Source organism: Lissotriton helveticus, chromosome 7 (genome assembly GCF_964261635.1).
Source record: "Lissotriton helveticus chromosome 7, aLisHel1.1, whole genome shotgun sequence".
Taxonomy (NCBI): domain Eukaryota; kingdom Metazoa; phylum Chordata; class Amphibia; order Caudata; family Salamandridae; genus Lissotriton; species Lissotriton helveticus.
Window position 1 is genome coordinate 480,308,191 of NC_136068.1, and position 15,145 is coordinate 480,323,335.

A 15,145-nucleotide genomic window follows, 5' to 3' on the forward strand; every position below is an offset into this window, starting at 1 on the left:
AAAATTCTTTAAAAAAAAAAAAAAAGTATAGTAATCTCAAATGTCGCCACTTAAAAGGTAGATCATTGATGGAGGCTATAGCAGTAGTGGGGGCCATTGGTAGGGCTTCACATTTAGTCTAGTTAATTTTATAGCCCGAAAAATCAGAAAATATATTTAGCAGAGAGATTAACAAGGTTACAGATGATTTAGGGTGAGAAAGAGTCAGAAGAACATCATCTTCGTAATAAAATGCTTTGATTGCCCCAGCGGGTGTGTCAATTACCTTAATATCAGTGTTGGACCAAATAGCAATAGCTAACAGTTTCAAAGCTAAGAAAACAGTAATGGTGATGGGGGACAACCTTGTCTAGTACCACTGTAGATGTTACAGTATGGTGATGTTAATCCACCACAGGTAACAGTCGCTGTAGGTGAAAGAGACATGCCACTAGTGAGGGTAATGAAAACCATACCAAACCCCATTCTTTCCACAGTGTGTCATAAGTAACCCCATTCTGGTACATCAAAACCCTTCTCTGTGTCTAATAAAATAAGGACTTTCTCGTCTCGGTTATTCCTTGATTTCCATAATAAATGTGAGATAGTTCGAAGATGGTTGGTAGATAAACGACCCTGGAAAAATCCAACCTGAGATGGGTATATTAATGAGGTAATAACCAAGCTAGGTCAGTTGGCTAGGACTTACCTAAATGTTAGCATCTGTGTTTATTAAAGAAATTAGTCTATATCTAGAACATTCCACCACATTTTTACCAGTTTTTGGGATAACAGTAATATGGGCCCTTAGAAATTCAGATGGCAAATGTCCCATTTGCAGTGCTTCATGAAAAACTGATTTTAAGATTGGGGCAGTGATATTTTTAGTAATCTTATAAAATTCAATGGGGAACCCATCCTCCCCAGGGGCTTTACCAGTAGCCAAACTATCAATGGCCTTTAATATTTCCTCATTTGTAATTTTACCTTCAAGTTCCTTTTTCTGTTCCTGTGTTAATTTGTGGGTGTTGATTTTAGAAAATAAATCCTCCTCTTGATTGATCCAAACAATTTATAGAAGTATATAATGATTCATAATAATTTTGAAATGGAGATAACATTTCTGATAGGTGGGTAAATATTTTGCCTTAGAATTTCTAATGGCAGGGACCACTCTGGACGATTCTTGGTGTCGTAATTGATAAGCTCAAAGTCTCCCGGCTTCTTCCCTTCTTTCACAGTCTCTTTGACAGATATGAAAAAGATTTTCAGCTTGAGAAGTACATGTACTATTCAGAGTATATTTCACTGATAGTAATTTCTGTAATGTGTCTGAGGAACATGTTTGAGAGGGAGTGGTTGCAATTTCTTTTTCCAGGTTAATCCTGGTAATATTTGCTTGTTTCTCTTTAAATGCAGTATCTTTCTTATTTATTTATTTTATTTAAAAGGTTTTATATAGGGGACGTGGCTAGCAGCCAAGCATGGTGGCTGTGTGAGAGAGGAGCTCCGTGATCGAGGCAGCCCCGGCCCATAAATCCGCTCAATAATCCGGTAATATTATTCCTCTGGAGGCCGATCCCGAAGGCGGGAACCGAGTGGCACTGTCCGGTGAAACCCCGGTACTCATCCGACACTGAAAACCGCAGAAAACATCTGACTTCCGTCTGGGACCTGCAAGTCTAACGGCGGCCTGGCCTCGAGTAGCAGCCTGCCTGGGCGGAAGTGAAAAGACGACGGGAGTATCGACCGGAAGTCGGCCCTGTCGTCGGAAGGGCGCAGGGTCATCGCAGCACCGTGACCCACAACAAACGGACAGTGAAAACCTGGCACCGGCGGAGACTGCACAAAACGGAGCAGAAGCGCCTGTCTCGAACCGGGACCTGAAAGACAGTGCAGTGCCGGGGGTCGCGCCCCGCCGTCACAGCTTTGCCCTCCGGACTTGTTCCAGTGGCGACTGCCATATTGTCGCACAACTGCAGCACCGCTCATTCTGAGCCCCCCCCCCTTCAAAATACCGCTGGCGCGGGGCACCCGCGCGGACTGGAGACGCGACTCAGGATTGGAGACCGCGCGGGCTCTGGAGGGTGCGGTCGCCCACGCAGACGGCATTAGGAAGACCCGTACCATACCCACAGCTGCCACAGGAGGTTCAGGGGGCCCGACGGCAACACCGGTTGGAAGGGGGGGGTTGGAGAAGAGTGGCAGGGGGACGAAAACACAGCGGCAGCACCTTGCTCGCCGGAGCGGATCACAGAGCAACCAACTACAAGTCCCGGTGAATGGAGTGGCCTCTATGCTCATGTTGGCACAGTTGACAATATATCTTTGGGGGCGTAGCGGCACAGGACAGAAGCAGCCTTATACTGTGAACCCATGCAAATGATCCCTGATAGGATCGACCATACTGCTTCTCTGGAACTCAAGATTACAGCCACAGTATTACATAAACGTGAATAACAGTGCCTCATTGTAGAACGCCCTAGAGAAGTGACATTTATACCGAACACTATAGACCCGCAGGGGGCAGCGCTTGGGTCAGTAGAAAGCCTATATGCCCTACAACTCCGACACCACGAATAAAATGGCGGGACGAGGACCGAGAACCGCCACAACTCAGGCTAAGCTGGATAAATATGCCTACGACAAGAATAATTCGCAGCCGCTACAAGAAGGGCGCAACTCCACGGGCAAGGGCTCAGAAAGCGAGGGGAGCAAAAAAATAACATTGGAGGACATAATGAAAGCACTGTTCAACGTACAAACGACGGTGGGAACGATAGCCACGGATGTTAACTTACTGCGAGCAGACTTTCGCAAAATGGCGGAGCGAGTAACACAAGTAGAAGTGGTCACGAAGTCTCTAGTAGAAGACACCTCGGAGCTGCAGACAGCAATGGAACGTATGGAGGCCATGAATAAACAGCTACAGGAGAAACTGGATGATCAGGAGGGGCGCTCACGACGGAACAACATACGAAATTTGGGAGTGCCGGAATCGGAAGGCAAACGAGCGATAGACCTATATATCGAAGAACTGATCACGACCAAACTACAGCCCAAAGGTCTGTCAAATTTTTTCTCAATAGAGAGAGCGCACAGGGTACCCAGAGGTGCACCAAAACAGGGAGCTGCGCCACGACCGGTGCTGGCCAGACTGTTTAACTTCAGGGATAGGGATGCCATACTTCAAGCAGCGAGGGCACAGCCGCCAATCAAAATACAGAATTCATCAATTGCCTTCTTCCCAGACTATACGGCGGAAGACTTTTACAGAGGTCAAGAAAGCACTGAGAACGAAAGAACTGCCTTACTCGATGTTATTCCCAGCAAGGTTGCGAGTGGTTGCCAATAACAAGACATGGTTCTTTGATACACCCGAAGCAGCTCAGGATTGGCTGGAGTCTGGTGGGAGCACCGCGCTGTGACGATAAAAATCGACGGAACCAGCGAGACAAACCACAGGCAGAGTCACAGACGACGAATCGAGACGTTCTGGAGAACCCAATGGAGGCAGGTTCGATGGATGGTGAATTACAGCAAGACCCCGGAGGACATGTCACTCCTACACGTAGCAGCTACTATCAGCTGCGACGGACATGTTGCCCTCGGACCCGGGTCAGGGAGACTCAGAAGAGGGCAGTTGGGGCTGCTGCCGTCATGAACACTCCTTACCCCCGCAAGCAAGTACAATGGTTGGGGAGAGGGTTGAGCACTCTGCTAAGTTGGGGAGGCGGGCGGTTCTATGTCCGTGGAGCAGGGAGGCAGGGAGGGGGGTTGGGGAAGGGGATTTAGTTGTTATTGTTCGAGTTACGCACGTTACGACACGACACGATGTTGTATTCACACATCTCGCTCCAAAAGAGGACAGATATATTGCACTGATGACAGACATGGGATTGAGCACATTAACAGTATCCCACTACGACACAAAACGCACAAGCTACGACACGTGAGGCCCATCTGCAGCGCACCACAGTAGCACCCCTAAGGATCCTGACTTGGAACGTGAGAGGGCTAGGGGACAAAATCAAAAGAGGGCTGGTGCTGCAAGCTATTAAGCGACACGGCCCAGTACTGGTGTTATTGCAGGAAACACCTTACAGGGAGGGCCTGCCAGCCACTCGACCGACGGGGGTACAAAATGGCAGTACACTCAGAATTCCCCACAGGCTCTAGGGGGACAGGTATTCTGATGAAGTCCTCCCGTTTATCCTCCTACAACACAGGGTCGATGACCAAGGACGTTTTGCAGCGATACATGGGCAGTGGGAGAGCCGTCTTCTAAACATAGTGTCAGTATATATACCTCCAGCGCTTCAAAAAGTAGCGCTACCGGCACTGGGAGAATTCCTTCTGAATCTCCCAGCAGGTGACACCATCATAGGAGGAGATTTTAACTCAAGTGATGGATGTGACATTAGACACGCTCCCGCAGCGGACGTACTCGTCCGGCCCTTCCAATCTTCAGAGATTCTTGGAGGCGCTGGGCTTGACGGATATCTGGAGGCACAAACACCCTACTGCACAAAATACACCTACCACTCAACAGCCCACAACAGTTTATCCCGAATAGACTATTTCCTGATGCTCGGCGACAGCATGCGCAACGTAGACACCATAGACATACTACCCAGGGGAATATCAGATCATTCTCCGATAGTATTAACCCTCTCCTCCCGGGAGAAGACTCGTGCACGGATTTATCCAATATATCCCAATTATCTGAAAATCCCCAAAATTAAAAAAAGAAGATCTCACGGCAGCAACCAAAAACTATTTTGAAGATAACGAAGCGTCGGTAGCCTCCCCTTCCACTCTTTGGGAAGCATATAAAACTGTCCTTCGAGGACACGCAATGGCTTCCATTACCGGGTACAAGAAAATACAACGACAGGAGCTCTTTGAGTTAGAACTTTCATTACACACGGAGAACATAGCTCACATGTCAAACCCCACGGCGGAATCTTCTCACACTTTGCAATTACGCCAACAACAACATAAAGAACATCTCAGGTTGCAGGTGATCGCCAGTATATCAGCAACAACCCATAAAATCTACGATGTGGGAGATAAGGCCGGCAAAATGCTAGCCTGGTTAGATAAGAAAGAGGGAGGCAATAGAGGCATACAACAATTACACACGGAGGTGGGAACACTTCAGACGCACCCAGAAGAAATAATACACACACTGGCAGATCACTTTGAAACGGTCTATACGAGAGAGATCGAGAGATCGAGAGATCGAGAGATCGAGAGATCTATATATATATATATATATATATATATATATATATATATATATATATATATCACGGAGGATGTCGCGTTGGCCTCCCTCGGCCATATCGGGACCCAAATACTCACGCCAGAAGCGACCCAAGAACTAGACGCAGATCTTACGGTCGATGAAATACAATTGGCTATACATGCAATACAATCGGGCAAGGCTCTGGGCCCTAACGGGATTCGCATAGAATGGTACAAGCTTATGTCGGAAGCGCTCAGTCCGCCACTACTGGCAATGTACACAGAAAGCTTGTCGAGGGCGGAACTCCCTCAAGACCAGCGAACCGCGACAATAGTTGCAATCCCAAAGCCCGGTAAGCCGCCGACAGAATGCACGTCATATCGCCCAATATCACTTCTCAATGCGGAAGTTAAAATTCTTGCGAAACTCTTAGCCAATAGGCTAATGACCCATCTCCCGCAGTTGATCCACCCGGATCACTCGGCATTTTTACCGCATAGGAACACCGCCCTTAACCTTAGACGTGTGCATGGAGTCCTGGCTCGCGCACCGCTCTTAGTGGAATCAACAGTGATCCTTTCCTTGGATGCCAAAATGGCGTTCGTTATGGTGGAATGGGGACACCTCTTCGCAGTCCTGACACATATGAAATTTGGCCCCAAATTCATAGCATGGATACGTCTCCTATACTCCAACCCGGTGGCTCAGATTACTGCCAACGGCCACATCTCCCGAACGATCAAACTAGCAAGAGGGACCCGACAGGGCTGCCCCCTGTCACCCCTGCTATATGCCCTGGTTTTGGAACCGCTGGCAACATTGCTTCAAACAACACCATTATTGAAAGGGATTAGCTGGCAAGAAGGATGGGAGGATGGGAGGATCGTGTGTCACTTTATGCGGACGATATGTTGGTATATCTGTCAGACCCGGACAGGAGCATACCAGCACTCCTCCACCTCTGCGATGCTTACCGGAAAACATCGGGCTACACTTTAAACTGGTCAAAATCGGTACTGTACGTGATGAAGGGGAAAGCACCCTCACTTGCTGCTGACTGCCCGCTACAGCATGCTATCAGTGCTATATAACAAAAGACAGGTGGCGAAACTGATAGGACCCTCGAAACACACGACCACACTCTGGCACATGGCACAGGCGAAATTGGGGTGGAAGGGAACACTCACGAAGCTCACCCCACTCTGGGACACGAAGAAGCTGGGACAACTACGACAAAGCAAGGGGTTTACACAATGGGATAACATCGGAATATCTACAGTGGGAGACTTATGGGACAAGGGAACAGTGATCCCGTTCACGCAGCTTCTACAGCAATATGGTCTGGGACCGAATGAAACTTACAGATACATACAGATAAGGCAATACCGATAGACACCGAGGTACCCGAATCCTCTCCGTTGGAAGACAGGTTGCTCACTGACTTCATGCAAAAGGGTGCAACATCACGTACCTACCGCAAATTGGTCAATAACTTACCAGATCCAACGTTGAGACTGCGTGGGAGGAGGACCTGGGCGACATGGACGAGACGGAATGGAATGAGGCATTGGCATCCCCAAGAGAAGTGGGTATTTCGGCCAAGCTCAGATTAGTACAGCTTAAAATCCTACACAGGATATACTACACTAGAACTACACTACACAAACTACAAAGGACCCCGCATCCTTACTGTCTTCGTGGCTGTGGTGAAGAGGGTACACGATTTCATACCCTCTGGGACTGCCCTTTCATAATGGAGTACTGGCGACAAGTGATGCGTACTGTGTCGCAAACACTACAGGTCTCCCCAATACCAGAGCCACATAAACGTAAATGTATTTTGAATGTGTGGGATCCAAACGACCTATCCAGATGTGGGCAAATATGGGGCACATTGGCAATCATGGCAGCTAAGCGAGACATAGCGCAAAAATGGGGTGCCGCAGAGTTGCTCACTTTATCACAATGGAGCAGAAACATGGACATGCTAATGATAACGGAACGAGCAGTATATATAACTAGATCGAGTCCACGTAAATGGAACAAGGTGTGGACTCCCTGGAATGTGTACAGGGGAGACATATGTGATCCACTGCCGGAAGAAGATACTGCCAGCTCTGATGAAGATGATGACAGAGAATTAGCTAGGACCTAGGGAACTGCTAGAAAAGGTGGGGTGCGCAGAAACGTGTCATTTTGGGGACTATATTTTGAGTTCACGAATAGATGCAACTGTATGTAAGAAGTCTGCAATAATATTGTCGTGCGAAATGTTAACGTGTATGTTGTTACACTGCTAACTAATAAAAATTGTTAAAAATAAAAAATAAAAAGGTTTTATATAGCGCTGACTAGACCAGGAAGTATCAGAGCGCTTTACATGGGTATCAGACAATAAATTGCAGGTTACAGCTTTACAAAGGTTACACAGTTATTACAGCATGGCAATTTGAGTTACAAGTAGGGTTGAGACAAACAAAAAGGAATATAAAAAGGTAGATGAAAAAGCTGGCAAGGGATGATATTCCAGGGAGTGGGGGGGTAAGAGTAGTGGAAGTAGACAAAGAGTGGAGGACGGAAAGAGGAGGGGAGGGTTAGGGACACAGCATGGCAAGAGGAGGGGGAGGTTGACAGGGACACAAAACTGTAGGCGAGCCAAAGCTGCGCCCAAAGTCCAGAAGCTGTGATCCCAGGGTGAGCGGTATCATTTCCCCATCTCTGTTGCGAGAGGCTCCCTAAGCGCAGTGGACTCTCTCAGAGGGGTCTCTGAGACTCCAAGGCCTATTTACTGGATCCTTCCCCAAAAAGGGGAGAGGGAGTGTGTTTGGCAAGAGGTGCCATCCCATACCGCAATTGTGAGTAGCAGGGGTCTCTGAGACTCCAAGGCCTATTTACTGGATCCTTCCCCAAAAAGGGGAGAGGGAGTTCTTTGGCAAGGGGTCCCATCCCATACCGCAATTGTGAGTGGCTCCCTTGGCGCTGTGGACTCTCTCAGCGGGTATGCTGAGACTCCAGTGTATATAACTTGGATCTTTCCCAAAAAAGGGGAGAAGGAGTGCTTGGTCAAAGGGCACAAAAGGACAGGGGGCTAGGTGGTGAAAGCAGGCAAGGGGAGATATTCCTGGGAGTGGGGGGGGGTAGGAGCAGGGGAAGTAGACAGAGAGTGGAGGAGGGAAAGAGGAGGGTAGGATTAGACCGCTCAGTACTGCGTTTCTGGTGCCCCAGTGTGTGAGCATTTAGATTTGAATGTTCATTATCTTTTAGCTAATGTTCCACATTAAGTACACAGTTTACGTTTTTCTAAGGGGGTCTTATATGAGGAGTGATTAAGTCTTCAATGAGGTTCAGGGAAACGGGAGAGTACAAGATCCAAGCAGTTTTCAATAGTTCATGATCTGATATACGGCAGGGAATTATATTAGCCTGAGTTATTAATGGGAGGACAGATGAAGAGGTCAATAAGTAATCCATTCCGATTCGTACTGAATGTGGGCAGGAAGTGAATTCGGATTGTGAACTCTCATTCGGATGCTAATAGTCTCCAGGGTTGTAATGAATGATCCTTAAGAAAATCTAAGAGCAAATATCTGTCTCTAATGATGGATGTCTGTTTTGCCCAATCTGAAATGGGTCTACGGTAATGTTCCATTCTCCACCAGTAATACTTGAGAGGAGCCAAACGATGTAAATAATCTACTAAATTTGGAATCGTTGGAGCGTAAATTGTGCCTAGAATGATAAAAGTATCACAAATTTGGAAGTTTATTGGAGACATAGGGACCCTCTATATCTTTCCAAGTTTGTAAAATGTTATATGGCAAGTGTTTACCTCGGAGAATGGCAACACGTTTTCGTTGTGGAATGGAATCATTAACATTGCTCTCAGAAGTAAAACTAGCATGTAGAACATGACAAACCCAATCTTGTTTACGTTTTTCACATTCTTAGGGAGTAAGGTGTGTTTCTTGTAACAAAGCAATGTCCGGTGTACTATGAGCAAAGTAAGTGAGATTTCTTTTCTTTTGATGTAGCATATCAATCGATGCACATTTAAAGAAACAATTTTCACAGCTTCAAGCAAGTTGAATGAAGTTGAAATAAAAGAATTTAAAAAAGCAGTAAAATTAGGCAATAAGTACATAAAAAAGAAATATAGCAATGTAGCAAAGTACAAAAGATGAGTGTGAGACGATAAGTCTAGGTTATGAAATAGAATATTATTAAGTATGTTGATGAGCATTGATCTAAAAAGAAAAAAACTACCAGATTATGAACAATGATCAGGTATGTGTCCAACAATAAATGTTCAGACAACAAGGAATAGCTTTTGAAACTTCAAAATTAGAACTGGGAGGATGCGTTTAAGGCAACATGGAATGGAAGCCAGCGAGGCCATCAGTATCATGAATATCCCATAATGATACCCTTTATCATAATTAAATCAGGAAGATAAAACCATAATATTGTTCTGGAGTAGAGTATGAGCAATACAAAAAAAGGAGGGGGGGGCTATTGTTTCACACCGTAAGTGAGAAAAGAAGGGATGGGAAAGAAATATAGAGAATGTAATAATCGCAATTTATGATCTAAAATTAACCAATATGATGTTCAAGAATGTATTAGGAGGAGAAAGAGAACTAAAGAAGAAAGAAGAGGGGTATAAGAAAGGTAGAAATAGAAATATAAAAGTAAAAATAAAAAGCATACACGTTACAAATCCGCAGAGAAATGCAATACAAAGTGAGCATTCTTGACAAATGTCACGGTTCTTGATATCTCTGGCAAAATAAAGACCAACCTTTGATATACTATAGGTGTTTTTGACTTACTTGTGCCTCTCCATTACATAATATGGGCTCTGTTACGATGCTGCTCATGCTGAAATTAATGTTATGATTTTTTACAGCATTTCAACATAAATCAGGTTATCCCTAGTGCAGTGCTGGAAAATGATGACGATGATAAATGGGGACAAAGGGTAGAATATGTCCCTGTGTGACAGGAGTGATGGATGGAATGCTGAACAATGCAAACATTCACCCCCAGTCACTAAGATCTGGGCTTGATCCATCATTCTTTTGCTCACCACGCCACCCCAGTTTGGACCCAGCCGAATGCAAATCAGACTTGAACCTGTGCCTCATGGGTTCAGTCCAGCCCGAACTGCCAAGCCAGGTGCTCCCTGGCCCGAAACAAGCATCCTGGGACCTGTTTCGGGGTATTGCCCCATATCAACCAGGCTAGCTTTAATCCAGTGGTGCAGTGTGCATGGGATCCACGTCTGGGCATACCCTTCCCACTTAGGGAGACAAAAGCAAAAGGAACAAATGATGGACGGAATGCTGAACAATGCAAACATTCAACCCCAGTCAAGAGATCTGGGTTAAATCCATCCTTCTTTTGCTCACCATGCCACCCCAGTTTAGACCTGGCCATATGCAAATCAGTCTTGACCCTGTGTGTCATGGGTACAGCCCAGCCCGAACTACCAAGTCAACTCCTCCCTGGACTAGAAACAAGAATCCTGGGACTGGTTTGTTCTTCTTGCATTTGTCACCCTGAGTGGGACAGGTATGCCCAGACGTGGGTACTGTGCTCTCCATGCCACTGGAGTCATGCTACCCTGGCTGATGAGGGGGTGAAGCCCCAAAAACGGTCATAGGATACCTGTTTCCAGTCCAGGGAGGACCTGGCATGGCAGTTTGGGTGGACTGTTCCCACTGGGCACAGGGTCAAGGCTGATTTGCGTATGGCTGGGTTGAACCTGGAATGGCATGGAGAGCAAAAAACGATGGATTTAGGCCCCGATCTCTGTACTACGGTGAATGTATGACATTGCTCTGCATTCTGTCCATCAATTGTTCATTTTGCAGGAGTACATGTGAGCACTTGGTGAAATTGACAAGCTGTTAGCATTTTGACTCCATTGGGGTGTTGCAAAAGGGAAGTAGATTCAGCTAATGTATCAAAAAAGCAGCGTTTTTATTTCACAATGAAAGGTCTGCATTTTCAGAAACTTACAAACTGATGTCTCAGACAAAATTACTGTATTTTTAGAATTAGATTTAAAGCTGATATTTAAGCAATAATGCAAGCATAGTTTATGTGAGGCTTATTGCTAAATGTGGTTGCTTGGCATCACTGGCCGCTACTCTACTGTTTCATCACTTGAGTGAAGGCATCCCAACGACTGGGGATCTGACCCGCCAGGTTTTACTCTAACTGTTGAGCAGAAGGGTGCCTGCGGCTGCGACAATCCGTCTCCGCAGGACACCCTTCATTTTGTATTATTATGTCCATTTTATGTATTACCTAGGCGTAGATTTTTAGTAGGTATTTTAAAACAGGCCAAGTTTCGACGAGCTACGGTTGCCCTATTATTCTTGCAAAGGGTTAACGACCCCCTTTCGCTGATTTGTGTCATGAATTTTATCAAGGTTGCTTTAAGGCTGAGGAACACAAGAGGGTTGTGCTGACTGAATTTTGTGTTCTCTTACTTTATTCTACAGTGGGCATGTGATGTTTATAAACTGTATCTGTTATGGTGACTTTCTAATTGTGTAAATATGAACTTTTATGGTGTTTTTTTAAATACCGAATAAAGGATTATTGATTGATTGATTGACTGGGGATTAAAAGGGGAGGAATCTGCGCTAGAAGTCTGTTTCAGAATGTCTAGATTGCTGTAATATCCTGCTTCTCCCCATTTCAGTGAACTACTTTAACGACCACCACTTTCCAAACAACCACTTAAGCTCTGATTCAGAGTTTGTCAGAATGTTCTAACCCTTGTGTAAAGCTCTGTTCTCTGGGGGGCCTGAATTTGGAGTTGGATGGTATTTAGTGCCCCCGTTAAGTACAGAGTGTGTTAAATAAGTTACCCTTAGGGAAATCGCAGCAGAACAAAACCGCAGAAATTCAACACGGAAAGGCAGTATGGTATTTACTGAGAAATATGGATTCTGGGGTAGTAGCCACCAAAGTCTGCATGTTATACACCAGCAGACTCAGAATAGATGCTATCTAATGCGCCCAATAAATTCCGATCCCTGTGGTGCCGTATTTATCAGGTGTGATACAACACATCTTCAATCCAACAAACATGGAACCAGGCCCAGAATGTGGGATGTTTGACCTCTATTGTCTTACCACAGTCTCTTAGCCTGTCCATCACTTATTCCCCTTACTAACCCGTCCATCTTCTTATGATGCATTCCCTCTTAGCTGTCCCTTGGGCATACACCCTAAAAAAGCAGAGTAGGGACGTATTACCATAGTTAGCATGCATTGACAATACGTGAAGTGGTATTATGGGAAATCATGTCACAGAAAGGGATGCCCCCCTTCCTACCATATTATTCACTTTATTGGGAATGGATCTCTGTCTTTACAGACATATAGGAGATCCATTTTTTGCTATACAGTATACATAAATCTTAGGCAATATTTATAATCGGTGTATTCACATGTAAACTACATATGCACGTCTCTACTTGTTTGAATGGCTTTTGGCAAAACACAAAACAACATTTAAATTTTAATGCATGCATTCATGAACATTAATTATTTACACATAATGAAAAAACATATATACCTGCCATGCCATTAAACATACATTAAAAGGCAGAAATTGCTTAAGAAGCAATGCATGCTCGATTTGTTGCAGATCAAAAATGTGACACTGTGCAGTACGATTTATTGCCACATCGGTAGGTGCTATACAGAAACATCAAATACATTATTGCACAAATGTTCGTTCTGCGCCATTAACATCCACTTTTAAATGACCTTATTAGCCCTGATTACAAACCGGGCTGATTCCGGAGTGCAAATGCTCATCCAATAAATGCAGATTGCTTGGGGTGTGGTGGTTAACAGGTGCAAACATGCACCTTATTCAGAGTTCAAAACTTGAAACGATGGAACGAACACGCACACAATTCATGTGTTTTCCCCTGTTCCAAGGTGCACAGCCTCATTTTTGGTACTATTTGCCTTATGATTGCCATCATGATTTTCCTGACAAAAATCATAATCAAAAGCCCCAGCTGCGCAATTTAGCCCTGAGTTTTAATCCCATTTCCAGCGCTAACACCTGCTTGTATCAGTCTGGAGTCATATATACCATGAAGGAAGTAACACACAGATATCTGCAGTGGCAGTTCAACCCATCGGGCTGCCTACATGGAGTTCAGTCACTTGGGGTTACTAAGCCTCGGGGAAAGGATTCATGCAGATGGATACAGTGAAAAGAGACTTCTAGAGAGGCTCGTAGAGCTGAGACTAAGTCGGTCTCATTTTGAGAGAGCACAAGTTTAATGAGATAAGAACCTTGAGAAATTATGGGAGTATTCTCAACAGGTCGTCGCCGACCAGCCAAAGACAAACGTAAGGAGGCTCACTCACCTCTTCCCGGGGATCGATGATTGGGACCCATTTGTAGATGCGCAGGGAGGTGTCTCCAACTGTCACCCAGCGCTTCTCCCTGCAGAGCGAAGAAGAGGCAGGTCAGACGCAAAGCACGCTCAACGCATCCGGCCACGCGACACCCCGTCCATTCCAGTACCGAGGTCCACACACACAGCTCAGCCAAAGAACGTCAACTCCGACCTGCAGGTCACGTGCAACGGTACTGGGCAACATGCGCCGCTCTGCCAGTGCACCCCAGTCCTGTCATCAGGCACTGCAAGTATTGTTACTGGAAACAGCACACAACTTGAACGATGCACATCTACCTAACTGCTGCTGTTCCAGTTCTGGAAATCACACACACTGACACACACACACCTGCCTGCGCACCTCAGTGTAGACCACATACAGCAGCCGCACTCTCGAGTACGTGCAACCTCATACTGCGCAGCACCAGGTGTTCTGTTGCTGGACCGCACGCGCAGCTCTACCAATGCACATCCATCCTACACTGCAGCACTCCCTGCTTTTCCAGCACTGGCAACTACACACAGCGCTGCTAAAATACTTCAACACAGTCAAGCTCGACGGCGCTGGGATGCAGACAGCTCTCGCAGCATTTCAAGCCTGTCCGGGCACTCCTCCCCTGTTACCTAATCGGAGGCTGCACAGAACGTATCTATGCTCCTCTAACCTGAGCTATAGAATCTTTTCTATTCTATTAATGGGAGCCTGACACAGCTCTGCGCGTGCATTCAATCCTCGCTCTCTCTGGGTTATTTAGTGGTTAGCCCTCAAACCCCTCCATGCACTTACCATCGCCTAACCTTCTCTATCACCGCCATCACTTTCTTGATGTCATCTTTGGCCCGGCTTCGGGTCTCGGCCCTTGCTGTGCGCCCCGACATTCGGGCTCGACCCCTGCCTTCTGCACCCTTTGTATCAAATCCGCGCCTTGAAGAGAGCCGAGGGAGGCATAACTGCTAGAGATTTAATATACAACGCGAGTACTTCATTTTGATGGCACAGCGGTGGTTTTTTTCCGAACCCTCGCGATATATTTTAAAGGCCCACACTTTCCCCAACAACGTTTAACAAACACAAAACACTACATTAGCAGGAAGTGAGGTGAAAAAGTTAGAATTAAGAAAAAAAAGGAAAACGACATAAAAGAGAGTTCTACAGTCGGGGCGTCGCGTGCTCAGCGCCATCTATTGGCCGGAAGAGTCAATTTGTATCCGTTTCTACTCTGAAGTTTAGTAGGAGTCTACGGTATAATTGTGTCTCTGTGTTCTTTGACAGGGTCGAATTGGGATTGAAAATCGGCCCGGGCACACAAAAAAATTTCATCCATCTAGTTATCTTTTCATGCTTTCATCCATCCATCCATCCTTCCTTCCTTTACAATTCTATCTATCCACCCTTACAACATTAGTCTTAATCCATCCTTCCACTCATATTTCCTACCATTCGTCCATCCATGTATACACCATGCATTCTTTATCA

The 15,145-nt window shown here is 45.7% G+C and overlaps 1 protein-coding gene across 1 annotated transcript in view; it reads right to left on the reverse strand.

Annotated features, from left to right (window-relative positions):
• Window positions 1-14,783, reverse strand: part of BCL7C (BAF chromatin remodeling complex subunit BCL7C) — an 85,440-nt gene extending 70,657 nt beyond the window's left edge. The window contains exons 1-2 of the mRNA XM_078652460.1: window positions 14,456-14,783; window positions 13,637-13,715 (exon numbers count right to left, since the gene is read on the reverse strand). Coding sequence (XP_078508586.1) covers window positions 13,637-13,715; window positions 14,456-14,547 — 171 coding nt within the window. The 5' untranslated portion in view covers window positions 14,548-14,783. The remainder of the gene's footprint in view (window positions 1-13,636; window positions 13,716-14,455) is intronic.
• Between the last annotated feature and the right edge of the window lie 362 nt (window positions 14,784-15,145).